This window comes from Bufo gargarizans, chromosome 5, assembly GCF_014858855.1.
Source record: "Bufo gargarizans isolate SCDJY-AF-19 chromosome 5, ASM1485885v1, whole genome shotgun sequence".
NCBI classification, from domain to species: domain Eukaryota; kingdom Metazoa; phylum Chordata; class Amphibia; order Anura; family Bufonidae; genus Bufo; species Bufo gargarizans.
Window position 1 is genome coordinate 406,092,466 of NC_058084.1, and position 22,880 is coordinate 406,115,345.

A 22,880-nucleotide genomic window follows, 5' to 3' on the forward strand; every position below is an offset into this window, starting at 1 on the left:
CCCTTAAGTGGGGAGAATTGGCTTGTGCTTTATTGGCTTGGATCAACTTGCAGGATGACAGGCCGAACTGGATGGACAAATGTCTTTTTTTGGCCTTATGTACTATGTTACTATGTAACAATACCAAGGGCAATACTCTGCCTCCACCAACCTGTCTTCTTCCCATCCTGGTGCCATCTCTTCCCAAGTAAGCAACACACACCCTGCCGTACACATGATGTAAAAGAAAACATGATCCATCAGACCAGGCCACCATCTTCCATTGACCCATGGTCCAATTCTGATACTTGCCCATTTGTAGGAGCTTTAGGTAGCGTACAGGGGTCAGCATGGGCACTCTGACCCATCTCTGGCTACGCAAGTAGTGATGCCCTGTCTGATTTGACACCCTTCTATCATAGGCAGCAGTAACTTTTTTTTTTTAGCAATTTATGCTATACTAGCTCTTCTGAGGGATTACACCATATGGTCAACCTTTGTTCTCCATATACATCAATTTACTATGGTCACCTTAAGAAATAACTGATGTTTCAAGAGCATCTGTTCCGGTGTAGAAGACTGCGGAATCTGTGGTGCGATGGAATGGTCAGTAGTGGTGACAATCTTCCTTTCACAGGTTGTATAAAAGCTCGAATTTCTCAAAACGCCTTAAAATCCAAGAGCCACTAAATAGAGCAAGGGATGGTACTTACCATTGGAGACTTGTAGTATCGATGCAATATATTGATGAAGTCTGTAATTGTTAACATTCCTGAAATAAAGCACAATATGAATTAATGGAGCCTCTTTTCCCATTTAAAAAGGAAGACATGGAAAATGCAGTGCTTTCTGCAGGCGGCATGTTATAGGGCAGGAGGGGCTGAGAAGATTGCTATATAGTCCAGTGGACGGGCCTACTGTATTCCGTAACTGAACGCGATCTCTTATGTGCATAGTCACACAGGGAACATTATGAATGAGTGAATCAGACCGCCCACTGGACTCCTAAATCCCCCAAAAAGCTAAATGTATGTTAAGTTATGCTGAAACTTTAAAAAAATTAAAAAAAAATTAGAAGAAAAAAAAAAAATTATATTATATATATATATAATCATCTGCTTAGCTCGTCCTGCTCTGCATCACACTGACTCAATCAGCATGTTGTTTCACGTCAGCAAATGGCATTTATAAATATTTAAACATTAATATAAGCCACTTTCTAATGTATTGTGATTGTCCATATTGTCTCCTTTGCTGGCTGGATTAATTTTTCTATCACATTATCCAGGGGTTACGACCACCCTGCAATCCAGCAACGGTGGTCGTGCTTGCATACTATAGGAAAAGCATCGGCTTCTCTGGTGGCTGGGGCGGCAGGAGTGTGCATAATCCAGCGCCATTTCCTATAGTGTGCAAGCACAGCCACCACTGATGGATTGTAGGGTGGTCCTAACCATGGAAACAATCTGGGTATAATGTGATGAAAAAATGAATTTAGTCAGCAAAAGAAACAATATGGACAATCACAACACATTAGTAAGTGCTTTGTACTAACTTTCTCTACATGATAAACAACACCATTTGCTGAAGTGAGACAACCCCTTTAAATGTGAAAGGTTCCCTTTAATTCAGCATCTCAGCTGTAAAGTTCAGGGCTGTACTGACTAGTGGAGGTCTTGTCCATGCTATCCCGTGGTCAATGTATATACTTGGCTTCATACCTATGTAATCTAACATGTTCGTCAACAACAGGGTCTAGATGTTCGACATAACGAGACCTCTAAATACAATGGAGTTGTATTGCTCTCGCCAAGCAATAGAACGGAGGCCAATTATGGAAATAACAATAAGATTATTTATCCCTTTGACTAATGACCCCTCTGAGGCCTAAACATGACCGTAAGCCATCACTGGCTGTCGGCTGACCACTATTCCTTCCACCTCCCCCATATACATGCATACATGGCTCAATGGGGAGTAAAGGCGCTATTATACTGGACGATTTTCGGGCCAATTGTTGGGGAGTGTTCATAGGGTGCTCATTCCCTAGAGTTGGCCAATATAATTGTGCCTCCAATCAGCCGATAAAGAAGCAAGCTCTGATTTGCGTCCTTCAGGACAACAGATGCCCGAATATCGGCAGCATATCTCTCTATGTAATCAGAAACGTACTGCCAATAATCAATAGACCTGAATGGGGGAAGAACGACTGCAGTAACAATGCTTTCTTTCCCATTCACCATGTATCGACCTGTGTAATGGGCGCCGACTATCATGTATGATCGGCGTTTGTCCTGCCTGAATATCGGACCCTAAGGGGCTCTGGCAGTGGCTTATCTCTCCTGTAATCAAAAGGATCAGTCGCTGAAATTTAGCATGACCGATCCATCAGTCCCCATCCAACATCACCTCGTCACACACATAAGATAGTCCGCCTGTCCAGCCAAAATAGTCAGGTTTAGCCGACTTTACTAGTCATCGTACGGGCATTGTAACACTACAATGAAAATAAACTAGTATATCCCTGACTGTATCCAACTTTTTTACTTGATGCAAAAATAACCCAACTATATCTGCGCATGTGCTGAAGGCACTCCGTTACTGTTCAAGAGGATGTGGTCGGCAACAGCCGAGAAAGCATTGGCTAAATCACACGACCATCGCTATCCTGCATCCTATGGACATGGAGTGTTTACATACCCCATACATGACCAGCCGGGGGCCTCCTCAGCAGCAGGGGGCAGGTCTGGTGATATTTACAGATTGATATGCCACAACAGTACAGTTTAGGGTCTTTTAGCCCTAGCCTAAGGTGGCCTTATGATGCACAGAGATAAGGCACTGCTTACCATCAGTGGCAAGCTCTGAGCCGGAGGGTGGGGGGGAGCTCAAAGCCTGAGGGTAAAAGACAACTAACTATATGCTATACTATGTGAGCCGTCTTGGCCTTTGAGAGGGAGTTATTTTTATATAGACGTCTTTTATCAACATCTTTTTCCAAGGACCTCTCCAAACCCACATTCCAGATCAGAGGAGAGCGGTATTTAACTCTGTCTCCATAGCAGCAGTTTACACCCCACAGATGTGCAGCGACATAGGAAGTTAGCAGCTCCTCACTTTCTATATAGTTCTGTGAGGAAACCCATGCTCGGCCCAATGACTTTAAGGGTCCATTCACACATCCGCAATTCCATTCCACATTTTGCGGAACGGAATTGCGGACCCATAGCGGCCCCGATCAGAATTGCGAACCCCCACTTCCGGGTCCGCAATTCCAATCCTGAAAAAAATAGAACATGTCCTATTCTTGTCCGCAATAGCAGACAATAGGCATATTCTCTTAGTGCCGGCAATGTGCGGTCCGCAAAATGCGGACCGCACATTGCCGCTGTCCGTGTTTTGCGGATCCGCAAAACACACACGGATGTGTGAATAGACCCCAATAATGAGAAGAAGATATTTTTTACCATTGCTCTGCATTATTACACAGGGAAAGCTGGTTTCCCATTGCAGGCTTCCCTTCGAGCTGATTTAGGACAGCTTGGCTTCCGGAAGCCCCCCTGGTTTGCTTGTATGGTTTCTGCTTTCTCGCAGCTTCGTTTCTGTGTCTCTCCGGTGTACACAGCTCTTGTCATTAGTGGGACAGTATGGGACCTGCCTCCTCCTCTGTAAACTAAACGTGCCCTAAAAAGGCAGAAGGAAAAGCCTTGCCTTAAAGCGCAGGTCACACTACACTGAACTGCAGCCTCGGATTCAGATACGCAAGACAAAATCTTTCTGGAAAAATAACTGCTGCACGGTGTCCAATCCCAGAAGAGCCCCTGATAAACAGCCGCCAGACCCCAAAACATTTATGGACCCTCCAAAAACAGCCAGTAACAGAAAAAAAGGCATATTTAGTACCATTATAGAAAATGTCAGCTAAAGAGGATGATGGTCCAATTATCATCTGTAAAAACAGGCACAAAAGCTTTTATTCAACACTTAAATATAAATCCCAAAATTAGCGGTCAGTAAGCAAGACATTTTTACCCTGTGTGCCCTGCACTCAGCTGTATGCTTTTCAGGCGTTGTGCCAGGGCACGTGGAACTAAAAGTAAGGCTTAGGGTTCATTCACGCATCTGTATGTATTTTGCAGTCAGCAAAAAATATGGACGACATCTGTGTGATGTCAGTGTTGCATCCGTTTTTTTTTTGTTTTTTTTGCAGACCCATTGCAAGAATGCCTAACAGACAAGAATAGGACACGTTCTATCTTCGCGGCATTGCGGAATGGACATACAGATGCAGAGTGCACATGGTGTGCTGTCCGTATTTTAATAATTTTTTTAACAGCCCAATTGAAATGAATGGGTCTGCACCTAGTCCACAAAAAAATGCGGATCAGATGCAGACCAAAAATACATTCGTGTGAATGGGGACTAAGGCTGAGCGTCAGCGCATCCAGTGTGATGAATCATCACAGAACGATCCAGTTATTATGCCAAGAAAATTCTACAGTGCATCATTCGTTCATTAACTTACATGTATACGACGTGCAAAAAATAAAATAATGTTAAAAAAAAAATTGACCTAAGAAAGAACTAATGCAGAACGGATATAACTGCTGCTGGACTGGAGCTCACCTACAAAACTCTGGTTTTTCGTTTCCCATAACGGAGCAGCTCTTACGCCATTAGCTACCAGCGCGAAAAAGGCCTTCTTTACCTGCAGAGGGAATAAATGGAGATTTGGCAACACTGGGACGTTCTTAATTACGAATAGTCGTTAAAAGCAATTCACATCATTTATACAGCATTAAAGGGGTTTTCTGGGTGCTTAACACTGATGGCCTGTCCTCAGGAGACGTCATCAATATCTGATCGGTAGAGGTCCAACTCCCGGGATCCCCTCCGATCAGATGAGGCCGCAGCATCTTCCTAGGCCAGTGACGGCACATTCATCAGTTACATGGCCTAGGAGCAGCTCAGTCCTATTCAAGTGAATGGACCCGAGCTGCAATACAATGCATAGCCACTATCCAAACGACAGAGTGGTACTTGGTAAGACAAGAGGGGGCCATGTTGATTACCGGGGGTGCCACAGCCTCCACAAGCAGCTAATCTGCGGGGGTGTCAGACCTCCCCTGAGGGTAGGTCATTAATATTAAACACCCAGAAAACCGCCTTTAACATGTCCATACATCAATGCACCCTGTGTCACTCGAACAGTAGAGGTTCACCCGAATAGTTATTCCTCCTGATCCCCTCCATCCCCAAACGCATACACAATCTGTCTGGAGAGGAGAAATCTCCCTTCAGAGCAGAGGATCAGGTCTGATAAAAATTCAAGTTGCCCGATTCCACCCCCAAATCTGGAGATGAAAGGAACACATCCATTAGAAATGTTTTTTTTTAAAGAATTAAAAAATAAATAAAAAATCATTTCAGCAGTACATTAAAAAATAAAATACAAAATATTGTCCTTCTGCATCAGTCAGCACAGAGATACAACTCCTATACAGATAAGTAACCTATTGTCAGTTTACTGCTGCAATGAAGGGAAGATGCTATCTGTTAGTATAATAGTAGATTAGTAGAATTTGGTTAATCGTATGACAGCATTATTTTTCTCTTGGTAGACCTAGATAAAGATGCTCACAGTACAGCATTGCACTATTCATAAAAAAAACACATGACATAGAAGATTCACATATAGGCTGTTAATATGTCAAACAATCTGATGGTAGTATCCCTTTAATACACATAAGATGGTCAGACGGCCAATGTTACATTAATTTGTATGCCCAGCTTAGGGCTCTTTCACACTTGCGTTCTTTTCTTCCGACATAGAGTTCCGTCGTCGGGGCTCTATGCCGGAAGAATCCTGATCAGTTTTATCCTAATGCATTCTGAATGGAGAGAAATCCGTTCAGGATGCATCAGGATGTCTTCAGTTCCGGACCGGAACGTTTTTTGGCCGGAGAAAATACTGCAGCATGCTGCGCTTTTTGCTCCGGCCAAAAATCCTGAAGACTTGCTGCAAGGCCGGATCCGGAATTACTGCCCATGGGAAAGGCATTGATCCGGATCCGGCCTTAAAGGGAATCTGTCACCAGGATTTTGTGTATAGAGCTGAGGACATGGGTTGCTAGATCGCTGCTAGCACATCCGCAATACCCAGTCCCCATAGCTCTGTGTGCTTTTATTGTGTAAAAAAAACGATTTGATACATATGCAAATTAACATGAGATGAGTCCTGTTCCTGACTCATCTCACGTACAGGACTCATCTCAGGGTAATTTGCATATGTATCAAATCAGTTTTTTTACACAATAAAAGCACACAGAGCTATGGGGACTGGGTATTGCGGATGTGCTAGCGGCCATCTAGCAACCCATGTCCTCAGCTCTATACACAAAATCCCGGTGACAGGTTCCCTTTAAGCTAAACGTCGTTTCGGCGCATTGACGGATCCGACGTTTAGCTTTTTTAGAGTGGTTACCATGGCTGCTGGGACGCTAAAGTCCTGGCAGCCATGGTAAAGTGTAGCGGGGAGCAGCATACTTAGCGTCCGCGCGGCTCCCGGGGCGCTCCAGAGTGACGTCAGGGCGCCCCACGCGCATGGATGACGTGATCACATGGCACGTTATCCATGCGCAGGGGCGCTCTGACGTCACTCTGGAGCGCCCCGGGAGCTGCACAGACTGTAAGTATACCGCTCCCCACTACTACTATGGCAACCAGGACTTTAATAGCGTCCTGGCTGCCATAGTAAGACTGAACACATTTTGAAGACGGATCAGTCTTCAAATGCTTTCAGTTCACTTGCGTTTTTCCGGATCCGGCGTGTAATTCCGGCAAATGGGGTACATGCCGGATACGGACAACGCAAGTGTGAAAGAGGCCTTAAAGCATTAACCAGTGCAATTAAAACCATACTCCATGGCCTGCCAACCGTTAGAAACGGTAAAGGAGCTTATACTCACCTCGCCTATATCCCCCGCCACTGCTATTCTAATGGTGCCTGGGTCCCCCTGCTCTCCACTTCCTTATCTTACACATATTTAACGGGAACCTATCATGTGTTTATCACCCCATGAACAAACTAGCCCTTATTATAATTACTAATTTCAATAGTATATTCCTCCCCCTTTTTTTACCTTAGTAATATAGTACCTTTGCATTCCCTGTTATTCATTTTCCGGACAATTATTAAAATGAATGAATGACGTAATAAACAACGCCCCTTTTATCATCTACACTCAGCTTTTTTTTTATTCTGGCCACGAATTCTAGTCTTAAATCCCGCGCATGCACGCTGTCTGATTAGTGTAATGTTCTAAATGCAAAACCAAATAAGGTGTGGGGCAGCAGGGAGAGTCTGAACAGCGAGGCTGGCTGCTGCCCACCCACTGCACAGTACAAGTCAAGCAGGAGAACGCTTACCCGAGATGTACACTCTGCCTGCCAAATAACTCCTGCTTGTGCTGGTCCACCGGAAGGGAGGATGAGCTGACGCATGCCCAGTTTACTTTCAGCTATGAATGTGCGTCATTACACTGATCAGACAGTGCGCATGCGCAGGATTTTGAGCTTCTGAACAAGTGAATAGGGGAGTGGCTACAGCGCTGATTTAAAAAACAAACAAACGCTGGACTCCTATCAAAGTTAGACGGCACGCTGGACTCAAATCAGCTCATTAGCATGCGGCGCGTGGCATCTTTGTGTGTGTATTATGGGTCTAACCATCTGTAACACCAGTAAGTGAATAAATCTAAGGTACTTTTTAATAGTTTCATGATAGATTATAATATAACTCATTATATACAAATACCCACATGACAGGTTTACTTTAAGCCTTCTTAAGATAACCTGACTACTTTTGCTAGCAATTTGATGCAAGCATCGGGATAACATATCAGTACATATGCGGAACGATACTGACCAAGTCGGAGGTGAACCCATGAACCCAGTATTACGAGATGGCAGGGATTCTTATCTATTAAACAGTCTGTCTTATGAACTCAGCCCCTGTCCTTTTAGAATTCCTGGAGGTTCAGCCATTAGTTCCATAATATGAATGCTAAAATGGATTAATACTCCGGCTTCTGAAACTGGCCTAAATGCAGGCTACAGCCAGTTGCCCAATGTTCCTAGAAATTTGCTATTGACACCCAACTTTGTTATGTCTATTAGAGGTCTTGGGGACTTCTTATTTTTGGTTCTAAATCTTCTTTCCAGTAGTGATTAGCTCTTCAAGTTTACAGTAATGTGTCCAAACCAATTAAAGAGGACCTTTCACCACTCCGGACATGTCTGTTTTAATAGCTTCATGCATTCCCCATGTAATAATTCTGGAGCCTCTATTCTAATAGCTCTATGTTGTGCCATTCCTGCATTATTTCTACGAGAAGTTATGGATGAATTGCTAGCAGTCTGCAGTAAGGGCACAGAGGGGAGGAAACCAGTTGGGGGTGGGACTCTCTATCCAATCAGTGCTCCCATTTTCAAGCTGTGTGGGAACATCCCCCCAACTGGTTACCTGCCCTCTGTACCCTTACTGCAGACTGCTAGCAATTAATTAATAACTTCTAGTAGAAATAATAAAGGAATGACACAACATAGAGCCATAAGAATAGATGCTCCAGAATTGGTATTACATGGGGAATGCATGAAGCTATTAAAACAGGCATGTCAGGAGTGGTGAAAGGTCCTCTTCAAGTTCTACAAGAAGATCCAGCCAATTAATCCACGAGGATCTAATGACATCACTGCAGACTGAGGAGCTAATAATCTAGATGTTATCTGAGCTGTACTGAGGGATGTTCTCTACACCACATCAACAGAAATGAAGCTGCAGTTAATAACGGATAAGAAAACATTTTGTGGTCAAGTCAGCACAAGACACAACATAAACTCTGACCTACAAACCGAACAAAACATGAGAATTAGAAAGAAAAAAAAACTGCATAAAAGACAGAATGCAGTGCAGCAACCCAGCCTGAAGCTTACAAGTCTAGAACTGGCTTTGAAGACTGTTAAAACCCAGCAAAGGGAATTCCGTTCCTTGAAGATTTGAGAGAATAACAGGAAGGATGCCGGCTTTGAATGAGAAATCCCTGACAAGAATAAATCTTTCATGTACAAAGTAAACACATCTTAAAGCAAAAACAATGAACAAATCCAAATAAACTTGTAGTCAAAAAGTAGGAGACCGTCCCGTCCCTTCCCGGAGGCGCTAAAGAGCTCCCTGCTCGCCAACAGATGATGTTGGGTAGAGAAGGATCGGGTGAAATAGATTTTTTCACCTAATCCTTTTGTTCTTCCAGGAGATAAGCCGTCGCCAGAACTGTCTGCAGCTTTCTCCCCTCTCCCCTTGAATACACATACAAGTTTCGACTAAACCGAATGTGTATGTGAATGGGGGAGTCAGGAGAGAAACCTGTCGGCCACACACACTAGGTCGGTGTCAGCTGGACACTCCTTTGGCCAAAGCTATTCCTCCTGACACCCCTATACATATTCGTGCGCGACTTGGCTAAAACATACACTGACCACTGTTAACTGACATGATTGGCTGGATGTTACACAAGGTAATAGGGTGTCAATTGATCCACTGATAAATCTCAAAATATACTGCAAATTGTCTGTCAATATATCACTGACCACAAAAACTGCATGTCGAAATCATCAGACTGTATCTGAGGACAGTTGAGGTCAATACTAGATGCTGTGTAAGAAGGGGAATAATCAACTACAACAGACCTGAACAACTAAATATCACCGCCCTACCGCAAACCAACACATTAATGTTCATAACAGTACAGAAGTATAGCCTGCAGGTCCCGTGCCCCACATCTGCTCTCCGCAGAGGTGGAAGTGTAGTCTTACATGGCTGGCTATAGTCTGCCAGAGGGGACTGGTTCATACAGTGGACCACCTTCCATGGCAGTCATATGCCCTAATAGGCCATCTGCACCCTATCTTATTCATGCCTCTGGAGAACCAAGGAATAATCCCTAATTTTGTCACAATTCAACAGATCAACTCCGAGATACAAAGGTAGACATTATACGGATGAGAACTCACTTGTAAGGTAGTGTCAAACACAACGAGCTTGGAGCTGGTGGGCACAATGTCGTAACACTTGTGGGATTTCATGAAGCGCATGTATATCTCACCCTCCGATTCTTCAACAGCTAGAAGATACAAGTCACTGTTAGTACTGTACACACACAATCCATACTGCAGCCACATGGATCCATATCATCTGTTCTTGGAGCAAAAAGTTCTTGGGTGGTAGGACAACTGGTTTAATCATTATTTTTTGTGCATGATACTTAGATCTGTGGGGGGCGCTGTGACACAAGACACTTTAGGTCTCATATATAAATACGCTTATAGTTTTTAGAATATCCATCCATCATCCATTCATCTATCCAGCTAATCATCCAATCTAATCAAGTCTCTTCACATCATGTTTGAAGGGTCTCCCAACTCCGCATGGTTCCCTTCCTGCCCGATTCCCTACAGAAAATCACACCAGTCTGCATACGGCCACATACTGACTCCTCGGTGCATGGATCGGGAATGAAACGCACTTTCTTAAAGGGGCTGATGACTAATGTAAAAAATGAAAATCAGACACCATATAGTACATGACAATCTCTTTCTAACAAAGCCAGAAGCAGCCCTGTACCTCACATGGGTCCACAGATCTCCCCATGTATTGCTCTGCTAGGTTTATATCAAGCTGGCAGCTCGGGAGGCCTGTCCTTTCGGCGGCAGCTCGGGAGGCCTGTCCTTTCGGCGGCAGCTCCATCTCTATCACAGCTCGAGAAGAAGCTGAAACTGAGCATGTGCGGCCTTCTCAGTGAGCCGGACAAATAAATAAGATCCAGGCGCTGGTTTGAAAACTGTAGAATATTCTTTATTGGAAAAGCCCTTTAGTTCTACAGACAAAAGGCATTGCTTGTTGGTTCAGAGACAGGGAAGCATAACAGAGGACATAGCAGAAGCAATCAAGGACTACTTTCTTTTGTATAGTACATGATTGTACTTCTAAAAATTTTATACACCAGTCTTAGACCTCATGCACACGAACGTATGGATTCTGCAGTCCGTATAGCGTGGATCTGCCAAATACGGATACCGGTCCTGTGCATGGCCCATTTTCCTAACAGAACTGACTATTCTTGTCCGCAAAAAGGACACGTTCTATAATTTACGGAACAGCTGCACGGATGAGGACAGCACCCGGATGACATCCATTCTATTATGGACCCACAGAAATGAATGTGTCTGTGTGCATTTTTTGAGGATCAGGATTGGATCCCAATAATGGTCTTGTGCAGGCATGCTCAACCTGCGGTCCTCCAGTTGTTGCAAAACTACAACTCCCAGTATGCCAGGTGGCCTACTGCTGTCAGCCTACAGCAAGGCATGGTGGGAGTTGTAGTTTTACAACAGCTGGAGGGCCGTAGGTTGGGCATCACTGGTCTTGTGGGCCTTTATGCCCATTGTCCAGCCATGAGTACGTGCTGCAGCTTCTGGGTTAGAGGGCGAGACTAGATGGCCATAGCAAAATGTTGCAGCTAGCCACACCGTCTGGTCTCAGCCGGACAGTCATTACAGGCTAACGCAGCTATTTCATCTGGTGCTAAAATGCTAATAAGAACAAGTGCAGAAAAAAGGGGAAAACAAACATTCTGCATTATGACAAGGAATTTGTGATGGGGGAAAAAAATAAAAAATAAAATCTTAATCCACAGATGCTTTGCTTTCCTATAATTACCATACTTTTTGGCAATTAAGATAATTAGTTTTGTTCCTGGGATATTTCCGCCTGCCCAGAGAATCTGCTCTAAGAAACACACGATTTTATTTCTGACTAGCTGAAAAAGGAAATCTGCAATGTATTTCCAGATACAGCGGCTGCTGCAAATCTGTTCCCCAGAGATCTCTAAAAACCATTGCATTATACACTGCTCATTTCCATGGCTACTACCACCCTGCAGTCCATCAGCAGTGGCCGTGCTTGCAACACTATAGGAAAAAAAAAAGCGTCAGCTTCTCTGGTGGTCAGGACAGTGGTAGCACACACAGTGCAAGCACGGCCACCACTGATGGACTGCAGGGTGGTCATAACCATGGAAACAAGCAGTGTATAATGTGATGGAAAAATTAATCCAGTCAGCAAAGGAGGTAATATGGACAACCACAATACATTATTAAGTGTCTTGTATTAACTTTCTCTACATGATAAATGCTATTTTGTCACACTCGTGTGTGGGAGGAAAAGGGGATACCAGAACAAGGCCTGGAAACTAGGGAAGGAAGATGGACATCTCCTAGAGAAAACCCTAACTCCAGTCCTGACAGACTCCCAGTATGAACAGGCCCCAAATGTAGGCAAGTTCATACACCGGATACCTAGAATCCTATCTCGCCCTATAGGACCCTGGAAATAATGTCAGGGCTGAGTCTACCTGTTCCTCCAAAGGGAAGGACGAACAGGAGTCTCCCTTAAGCTACACTTTTCAATAAAGCTTTGGTAGCACCAGGAACTCAGCAGAGAACCAAACACAAGCTAACCACAAGTCCAACAGAAGCTACAAACCGCAATACATAGTGGAAGAAACAACAATAAATAGAGAAGGTAAAGTGACCACAATAGCCACACCTGGGGAAAGAAGTTGTGGCAAGCACCAGAAACAGACGTCATTTGATCCAAAAGGAAAACATTTCAGATCAAACCATGTGTTGCCAGTCTCACAGATCTCCTGCCACCTGTCGCGGAAACGTCCGTACTTCTCGGGACGTCTGACATATTTGCTATAGTGAGAGTAGGCCCGGCGCTATAATAAGGCAGACCAAGTGGCTGCCTTAGGGCGCAGAGACACCGAGCCAAAAGGGGGGGGGGGGTCTGTTCTTCTCAGTGTGGTCCTGGTATCTTCTCTTTGGGCTCCTGACAAGTTTGAGGACCTTTCCCACTCAGCCAATCAGTGGCCGCAGCTGTGTCACGTGTCAGGCCAGTGATTTCGCGATGAGCCAGCCACTGGCCTGACACGTGACACAGCTGCGGCCACTGATTGGCTGAGTGGGAAAGGTCCTCAAACTTGTTGGGAGCCAGAGAGAAGATACCAGGACCACACACAGAGGAGAAGGGGAGCTGCTGCAGATGGAACCAGGGCCAGGTGAGCAGAATGTTTTTTTACACAACATTAATAGAGGGGAGGATGGGGGGGGAATGACAGAGGGGGAGAAATGTCACATTTCTCATCCCACCCCATGTCACATTTCTCCCCCTTCTATGTCACATTTCTCATCCCACCCCATGTCACTTTTCTCCCCCTCCATGTTATATCACTCCCACCGAGGGGGTCGCCAAAATGTAGCTTCACTTGTGTTGGCAGAAATCCTTGCACCGTCCCTGCACAGGACTATACGTATGTTGCAGTCTGCAAAACACGGATAACATCCGTGTGCATTCAGTATTTTGCGGAATGGAACAGCTGGCCCCTAATAGAAAAGTACTCTCTTATCCATACGGTTCACAAAAATAGTGGAACAGACACGGAAAGAAAATACGTTCATGTGCATGAGGCATTAGGCTGAATTCACCTGTGGTTCTGACTCTGCAACGCAGTCCAGTACAATACACGTAGATGGAGCTTTCAAAGCTCAACCACATGTAGGGGGAAAAAAACGAGCATGCTGTGGATTTCTGCAGCACGTCACTTAGGACACAGATCTCCCCCCTTCAATGCATGAAATCTGCAAAGCACAAGGAAACCGTCCAAAGAACTGACAAGCGTTCTTCGCTGTGACAGGCTGCCCATCCAAAATAAGAATCTCATCTATGCCATCATGTCACAGGAAGGGCCACTTGTGGTTACACAGAGGATTCCGTCACCGCTGCCATCTGTTCAACCAGCGGCTACCAGCTTCAAATTCCTCACATTTCTCCAATAGCAAATATCCCACGATGGAAAAAAAATAATGCAACTATGTAATCCCATTGTGTTTAAACCTGAACTTGGCCGAGTGTGATAGTAATTTGTTGGAGTGGGCAATAAACAGCGATCAGTAGAACAGGGGAGACTGGCTGCTGCGGCAAACACTGCAGCACTTACACGTATAGCAGGATCTCGATGCATCTCAAAATGGGGAAGAATGGATTTTATTATTTACTGCTAATGGATCATGCAAAACTAAATTTCCTGACAATCTAGGTTTACTCTGCTGTTACAGGGAATTATCTGGTAATGCATAAATAGATATGACAATTACAACATTAAAACAACATAAAAACCACACAGAACTATGCAAAAAGATCAGGGCAAAGCAAAATGTAAAAACATAAGAAACCATATATAACAATCAGACTCTGCCAGGCCCAAAACGCATTTACAATGATGTGCCGCCCTTGTGTTGTACAGATAGAATTAAAGGAGTGTTCCCATCTGTGACACTGATGGCATCCAATCCAAACAGGGCCTACCACCTCAGCAGTGCCTCGTTCACCAGCAAAGTCCCACTTTCCTCGTCTATCATCTCTGCCTGGCACCATTTCTCACATCACAAAGTCCTTGCTGTGCTGAGGGTGCAGCATCACAATGTAGATGTGGGGCCGCCATGTGCCCACCTCCTTCCCGCTATCGAGGTGGGCATGGGCACCACATCACTCACTTAGCTTCTGTCTGGCCGTCATACTTCTGAGTCCCTGTTCCTGTGTGAGCATTAAGGTTCAGCGCCCAAGGCTCACAGTGGGATCACAGAGCAGCAGTGCTTGCATAGAAATGAATGGGGTGGCAGAAGGACTCGCGCTTGCCACGATCCCAGAATTGCTCAAAAATTCAGCAGCATTGAATCTACACTGAGTGATTTTTTGCGCTTCTAGGGTTGCAGTATCCGTGCTGCGACCCCATTCATTTCTATAATAGCATTGCATCCTTGGACACGACAGCTGTCACGCGACCAAGATCGATGTGTAGCCAAAACTCAAGTGAGGCTTTCCCCTATAGCACTGCAGGAGTTACTGCCCTTTCTGATTCAGTTCTCAACTGCTTGACTAATGAGCTCACCCGTATAGCTGTTCCTCTGACCTCACTTCCTTGCCTGAGCACTAAGGTCTCTGTAGATCTAGCATTACTGACCTCTGCCTGTTTTTTGACCAAGTGTCTCTGAGCCCTATGGGTTACCACTAGGGAGGAGCGAATCGACTTCAGATGAAACAACCAAAGTCGATTCACATAAAACTTTGTTTGAATACTGTACCAGGGCTCCAGATGGCTACTTTGTAGTCTTGTCGCCATTTGCGCCTAGACCCTCCGCTGCTCTGCCTCTTCAACACACAAATTAAACTGACATGTTCTCCTCAGCAGCACGGGGTGGCAGTCCCTCCCCCCTGTACCGCCGCTGCTACCAATGGACTGATAGCAGGGAGGAGGAGGGGATAGTCATAGAAGCCGGGTATGGGATATGGCCGGCACCCGCAGCCTGTGTTTGTATTCAGGCATAAACTATATTTATTGGCGGTGCATTGCGCGCCCCCCCCCCTTAACCCCAGTAATATAAAGTAGAATCATTGGTGGCGCAGATCTCTATTAGGGTGAATAGGACAAGGCTTCTAGCCCCTAAGGGGGGAAATAGTTATTAAATAAAAAGTATAAAAAAATTAAAAAAAAACAAAAAAAACCACACACACACACACAACACAAAAATATTACGTTTAAATCACTCTCTTTCCCAATTTTACATATAAAATATATAAACAAATTATTACATAGCCACACCCAAAAAAGTGCTAACTATTAAAATATTTAAAAATATCTCCTATATGGTGAACGCCGTAACAGAAAAAATAAAACAACTTGACATTTTAGTCACCTTGTCCCGACAAAAATTAGGATTGGACTGTTCTATTATGGTCCAGACGTTCCATAAAATGTGGAATGCACGCGGCTTTTTTGGTGTTACTTTTTTCACGTGGTATCAAATATCACAATACTTTTTTATGGTATCGTGACAACCCTAGGTAAGACATGTCTTTTTTTATTATACCATGATTATATGTATTTCAAATTTGGCTCCTAAATTTTTCAGGTTAGGAGCCAATGGCTCCTTGATATTTTTTTAAGTCTGGAGCCCTGTGTACGGAGCGAGCACTCCGTACAGTATTAGAATGTATCGGCTCAGATGAGCCGAAATTACTTTGCGAAGTCTCACGAGACTTCGTGTAATGACTTCAAAAATTAACCTACTGTTAAAAACCTTTTCCCGAACTCGCTCCGTACAGTATTCAAACAAAGTTTTATGTGAATCGGAGTCTATTCGCTCATCCCTAGTTAGCACCCAACCACCTCGGGACTATTCCAAGAGGCAGCGGCCAGTTCCCTGTATAGGGGTTCAACCCTGGGGGGCCGCCATGATAACGCCCTTAGGTTTAGTCTAAAGTCAGGGAGATAGATAGAAATCCGTATACACAAAGAGCAGAGCAGTATACAGATTTCTACCAACAATCTGTGTAGAGGCCGGATCATGGACCGGGCATTACAAGGTCAGTTACTTGCAAAGACATTGCTAATCACAACATTACAATGATAAATCGTGGGAAGACGTGAAGACAGGAGGCTTATAGGGGTTGTCCCATTAAGACAACTGATCCCCTGATAAGTGTGCGATCAGCTTGAAGTCCGACCACTGGGGCCCCAACAAATCACCAGAATGAGGGCCTGTGCTCCCCCCATTTGAATGGAGCAGCTGTTATGCATGCGTGCTGCCGCTGTATTGGGCTGCTGTATATAGCTGAGGGCCATCTATGGCGGTCCTATAGAATTGAATGGAGTGGTAAACACACATGCCTGTCCGCAACTCCATTCGACCCTGCTCTTGTGACCCTGTGAATAGGGGATATGTTGTCTTAATGGGACAACCCCTTTAATAAAATAAATTATAGTCGCCCTTTAATTTGCATAATTTTAAAGGGATTCTGTCACCAGGATTTCACTTACTGAGCTGTTAACATGACCACATCAGTCTCCATGATTTATATTACAATATACTAGTATTACTGCGCTGTGTCTTGTAATTTGTCTATAAAATCGCTTTTATTACTATGCATATTACCTAAATAAGGAGCCCAAGGGGCTGTCCCTCTTTCTGTTGGAGCCCAGCCGAACCCCTTCTCCTTGAGCTCAGCACCGACCCACTGCTAATTTATTCACTCATCGCTCACCTCATATGCCTGATTGGGGGGGCCCCTCTTGTTACTGGCACATGATGGGGGGGGGGGGGGCTGCCTCTTGTTACTGGCACATGATGGGGCACATTATGGGGGCACTATGGGGACATTAGCTCAACTGGAGGCATTAAAAGGGGGTATTTTTTGCACTGTCACATAAGGTGAATTATTTCTACTGGGGGGGGGGGGGGCATTATGGTGGGCTTTATTACTCCCCCATGCTCTGCTATCCCTCTGCCCATTCTCCAAATCCTTATGAAATATTTCTCATTAGAATAAAACACATCAGCTCCACCGAGCCCCCGGCCAAGTGTTGTCCGAGATCCCCAAGGGCCAAGCCAAGTAACTGTAAGGGTTCATGTAAAATATGTTTGTTATACACATATAGCCTACACTGCGCCACACAATATACAGTATACCTCTACACTGTGCCACACAATGTACAGTATACTTCTACACTGTGTAGTCTTGTGGCGGCAGACAGAAAATAATCTGGAAGTGCCCCTCCCGAGACCAGGCTGGATCCGCCACTGCGTTGAGAGCCGGTTATACAGGTGAAACTTGAAAAATTAGAATATTGTGCAAAGTTCATTTATTTCAGTAATTCAACTTAAAAGGTGAAACTAATATATGCGATAGATCCATTACATGCAAAGCGAGATATTTCAAGCCTTTATTTGTTATAATTTGGATGTATTATGGCTTATTATAAAAATCCCAGTCACAATCTCAGAAAATTTTAATATTGTGAAAAGGTTCAATATTCTAGGCTCAAAGTATAACTCTAGTCCGCTAATTAATCCATACCCCCTGAGCCTTCAATTTTGTCTCTCATTCTGGTTCAGTAGGAATCACAATCATGGGAAAGACTTCTGACCTGACAGTTGTGTAGAAAACCATCATGGACACTAGGGATCGACCAATATTTTTTTTTTTTAGAGCTGATACCGATAACCTGTGAACTTTCAGGCAGATAGCCGACAACTTATACAGTAATTCTGTGCATTTTCATTTTTAAATTTTTTTTTTTTCTGTTCACGGCGTTCACCACATAGGAGATTTTTTTTAAAATATTTTAATAATTTGTACTTTACGGACGTGGCGATAAGTAATATGTTTATTTATTGTTTATATATTTTATATGTAAAATTGTGAAATGGGATGATTATATATATATATATATATATATATATATATATATATATATATATTTTTTTTTTTTCATTTTTTTACTTTTTATTTAATAACTATTTTCCCCCTTAGGGGCTAGAAACTGGGCTCTTAATTCCTTGTCCTATTCGCTCTATTAGGGTGAATAGGACCTCACACTCTCCCTGCTGCGCCACCAATGATTTGAATACTGGGGAAGGTGCACTGAGCCACCAATGATTTGAATACTGGGGAAGGTGCACTGAGCCACCAATGATTTGAATACTGGGGAAGGTGCACTGAGCCACCAATGATTTGAATACTGGGGAAGGTGCACTGAGCCACCAATGATTTGAATACTGGGGAAGGTGCACTGAGCCACCAATGATTTGAATACTGGGGAAGGTGCACTGAGCCACCAATGATTTGAATACTGGGGAAGGTCCACTGAGCCACCAATGATAATTAACGTTTAATACAGGAGGCTGGTGGGTCGGGTCGCCGAATCACATAGCCGGCACTCTGCCTCTGACAGGGAGCTGCGATCAGCTCAAGCAGTTAACCCCTCAGGTGCGGCACTTGAGGGGTTAACTGCCGCTGATTGCAGCTTCCTGTCATATAGGCTGGGCACCGCCTCCTGTATTTGTATTAGTGGTTAATTATCATTGGTGGTGCAGTGCGCCCACCCCTCCTCCTCCCGTCTCTCCTCATTGGCAGCGCGGCACAGGGAGAGAGAGAGCGTGACCCCTTCTCCACTGTGCTGCTGAGGGAACATGAGCGCGCTGACAGCAGCGCGTGCATGTTCTGTGATAGCGCGCTGGACGTATTATCGGCAAGGTTAGATGCCGATACTAATAACTTTAAAAATCATAAATATCGGACGATAAAATCAGTAACTTCGATAATCGGTCGATCCCTAATTGACACTTATGGAGGGAAAGCCTCAAAAGGTAATTGCAAAAGAAGTTGGATGTTCCCAAAGTGCCGTATCCAAGCACATTAATAGAAAGTTATGTGGAAGGGACAAGTGTGGAAGAAAAAGGTGCACAAGTAGCAGGGATGACCGCAGCCTGGAGAGGATTGTCAGGAAAAGGCCATTCAAAAGTGTTGGGGACTTTCACAAGGAGTGAACTGGGGCTGAAGTTAGTGCATCAAGAGCCACCACACACAGACAGATCCTGGACATGGGCTTCAGATGTCATATTCCTCTTGTCACTCCTCTCCTGAACAACAAACGTCAGAAGCGTCTTGCCTGGGGTAAAGAAAAAAAGAACTGGTCTGTTGCTCAGTGGTCCAAAGTCTCTTTTCTGATGAGAGCAACTTTTGCATTTCATTTGGAAACCAAGGACCAAGAGTCTGGAGGAAGAATGGAGAGGCACACAATGCAAGATGCTTAAAGTCCAGTGTGAAGTTTCCACAGTCTGTGTTGATTTGGGGAGCCATGTCATCTGCTGGTGTTGGTCCACTGTGCTTCATTAGGTCCAGAGTCAACACAGCCGTCTACCAGGAGATTTTGGAGCACTTTATGCTTCCTTCCACAGACGAGCTTTATGGAGATGGTGACTTCATTTTCCAGCAGGACTTGGCACCTGCCCACACTGCCAGAAGTACCAAAACCTGGTTCAATGACCCTGGGATTACCTGACCTGAACCCCATAGAGAATCTATGGGGCATTGCCAAGAGAAAGATGAGAGACATGAGACTGAACAATGCAGAAGAGCTGAAGGCTGAAGCATCCTGGTCTTCCATAACACCTCAGCAGTGCCATAGGCTGATCGCATCCATGCCACGCCACATTGAGGGGCCCGAACCAAGTACTGAGTACATATGCATGATTACACTTTTCAGAGGTCCTATATTTTTCTATTTAACATTTTTTTTTATTGATTTCATGTTATAATCAAATTTTCTGAGATTGTGAATTTGGAGTTTTCATAAGCTGTAAGCCATAATCATCCAAATTATAACAAATAAAGGCTTGAAATATCTCGCTTTGCATGTAATGAGTCTCTCTCATATTAGTTTCACCTCTTAAGTTGCATTACTGAAATAAATAAACTTTTTCACAATAATCAAATTTTTCAAGTTTTACCTGTATGTGTAATTGGTCTTTTTGGGGTTTAACCAAAGCAGTGCACTCCGTGGCCCTCATTTTTAGCCCAGCAATAACTCTGATGGCCGACTTTCACTTTTGCCCATCTACCAGCTATAATGGTCAGACATCCTACTGACACGGGAAAAGTTTGTTAATGTGTTTACTAATTTCAAAGAGGAATAAAAGAGGAATGTCACAATGTAGGGTACTAAAAAAGACGCTCCAAAATAGTTATTTTATGAGGAATACAAGTACTTCTTACTGGAGACATGTCTGGTGAGCAGGCCAATTTCAGATGAGCATGTCCTGTGCGAAAATAACTGTTTGTCAGTTATGGACACCGCTCGTTTCGCAGGAGCGCCCGGCATTATACTGATTTAAAATGCTGTGTGATCTTGCATCTACTGAATTGTACTGACATAATGCGGTCTGTGTAATTCAGTAGATGCAAGGTCATGCAGAGACACACAGTGTTATAAATCAGCATAACGCCTTGTGCTCCTGTGAAAAGAGCGGTGTCCATAACGGGAAATCACTCACAAAACGCAGTACGATTTCCGCATAGGACACGCCCGTCTGAAAGAGGCCTTAGGGTAAATACATGTGACTAAAATACTGCAGATCGCATCCACAGCAGAAATTGACCAGTGGAGCAAATTTTGTGGGAGCGCAGCGGAATAGCCGAGGCTGGGAAGAGAAGGAGCAGGGAGCCAGCGTGGAGAAGCAGGCAAGTATGCTTTTCCAGTCTGCCCAAGAGGGGGTGGTTTGCCAAAAATCCCACAAAAAGGTACACAACCCCTTTAAAGAACTTGTTCCACTTGGACATTTACGGCACATTGATAGAATAGGCCATAAATGTCCAATAGGTTTGAGTCCCTATCACAAGAACAGGGTGCCACATGCGTAGCCATATACTGTATGTTCCGATGGGACAACCCATCTTAGGCCTCATGCACACGACCATATGTATTTTTCGGTTCACAGATTGCGGATCCATGAAATACAGATATCGTACCTGCATTTTTTGCAGACCCATGGGTGGTCCACATTTATTTTTTGCAGACATGTTCTATCCCTTTCTGGAACAGATACACGGATGTGGAAAGCACACGGATCACCCATGTGCCTCCTGCATCCGTGTGTCTGTTCCACAAAAAGATCCAATAAGTCCGCAAAATGAGGTCCACAGACATCAGTAGGTCTGCAAAAAAAAAAATGCAGATGGCACACAGGCCACATCTGTATTTTTTAGATCTGTGGACTGCAAAGGGTTGGTTACAAAGGGTTCCCTCGCTTCCATGCATTATGTACAGCGTTCATCTGCAGAATATCAACTAGGGACGGAAGATCACATATCTGGATGTTCCAGTTCTAAATAATATATGCATCATACAAACTAGGTTAAGACCAGCGATGGGGAGTGCAGATGATTTATTATGATATATACACAAGCATAAATCATACCCCACACGGCCTGATCTATAATATGCCTTATATGCCAGCTGCCTCATCAGCCCAGGGAAGCTCTACTAAGGGCTCTTTCACACTTGCGTTGTCCAGATCAGTCATGTACTCATTTGCCGGAATTACACACCAGATCCGGAAAAACGCAAGTGAACTGAAAGCATTTGAAGACGGATCAGTCTTCAAAATGCGTTCAGTGTTACTATGGCAGCTATTAAAGTCCTGGTTGCCATAGTAGTAGTGGGGAGCGAGGGAGCATTATACTTACCGCCCGTGCGGCTCCCGGGGCGCTCCAGAATGACGTCAGAGCGCCCCATGCGCATGGATGACGTGATCCATGCGATCACGTCATCCATGCGCGTGGGGCACCCTGAAGTCACTCTGGAGCGCCCCGGGAGCCGCACGGACGGTAAGTATACTGCTCCCCCGCTCCCCGCTACACTTTACCAGGGCAAACAGGACTTTAGCGTCCTGGCAGCTATTGTAACCATTCAGAAAAAGCTAAACGTCGGATCCAGTAATGCGCCGAAACGACGTTTAGCTTAAGGCCGGATCCGGATTAATGCCTTTCAATGGGCATTAATTCCGGATCCGGCCTTGCGGCAAGTCTTCAGGATTTTTGGCTGGAGCAAAGAGCGCAGCATGCTGCAGTATTTTCTCCGGCCAAAAAACGTTCCGGTCGTGAACTGAAGACATCCTGATGCATCCTGAACGGATTTCTCTCCATTCAGAATGCATGGGGATAATCCTGGTCAGGATTTTTCCGGCATAGAGCCCCGAGGACGGAACTCTATGCCGGAAAAGAACAATGCAAGTGTGAAAGAGCCCTTACCTAGAAGTCGTGTGGCCAGAAATGCATCCAATCGTCCTCCAGCCTCAGAGTCAACTTGTCGTAGATGTGGAGAACGGACAACCTGCCAGTCCTTCAGAGCAGAAAATTATAGTGCAGCTGAAGCAAGTGGACA

The 22,880-nt window shown here is 44.5% G+C and overlaps 1 protein-coding gene across 1 annotated transcript in view; it reads right to left on the bottom strand.

The window, feature by feature from the left end:
* The window catches only part of PRKAG2 (protein kinase AMP-activated non-catalytic subunit gamma 2), a 454,044-nt gene that overhangs the window by 57,307 nt on the left and 373,857 nt on the right, over positions 1-22,880 (bottom strand). Inside the window, exons 6-8 of the mRNA XM_044293639.1 lie at positions 10,051-10,160; positions 4,606-4,687; positions 693-751 (exon numbers count right to left, since the gene is read on the bottom strand). Coding sequence (XP_044149574.1) covers positions 693-751; positions 4,606-4,687; positions 10,051-10,160 — 251 coding nt within the window. The remainder of the gene's footprint in view (positions 1-692; positions 752-4,605; positions 4,688-10,050; positions 10,161-22,880) is intronic.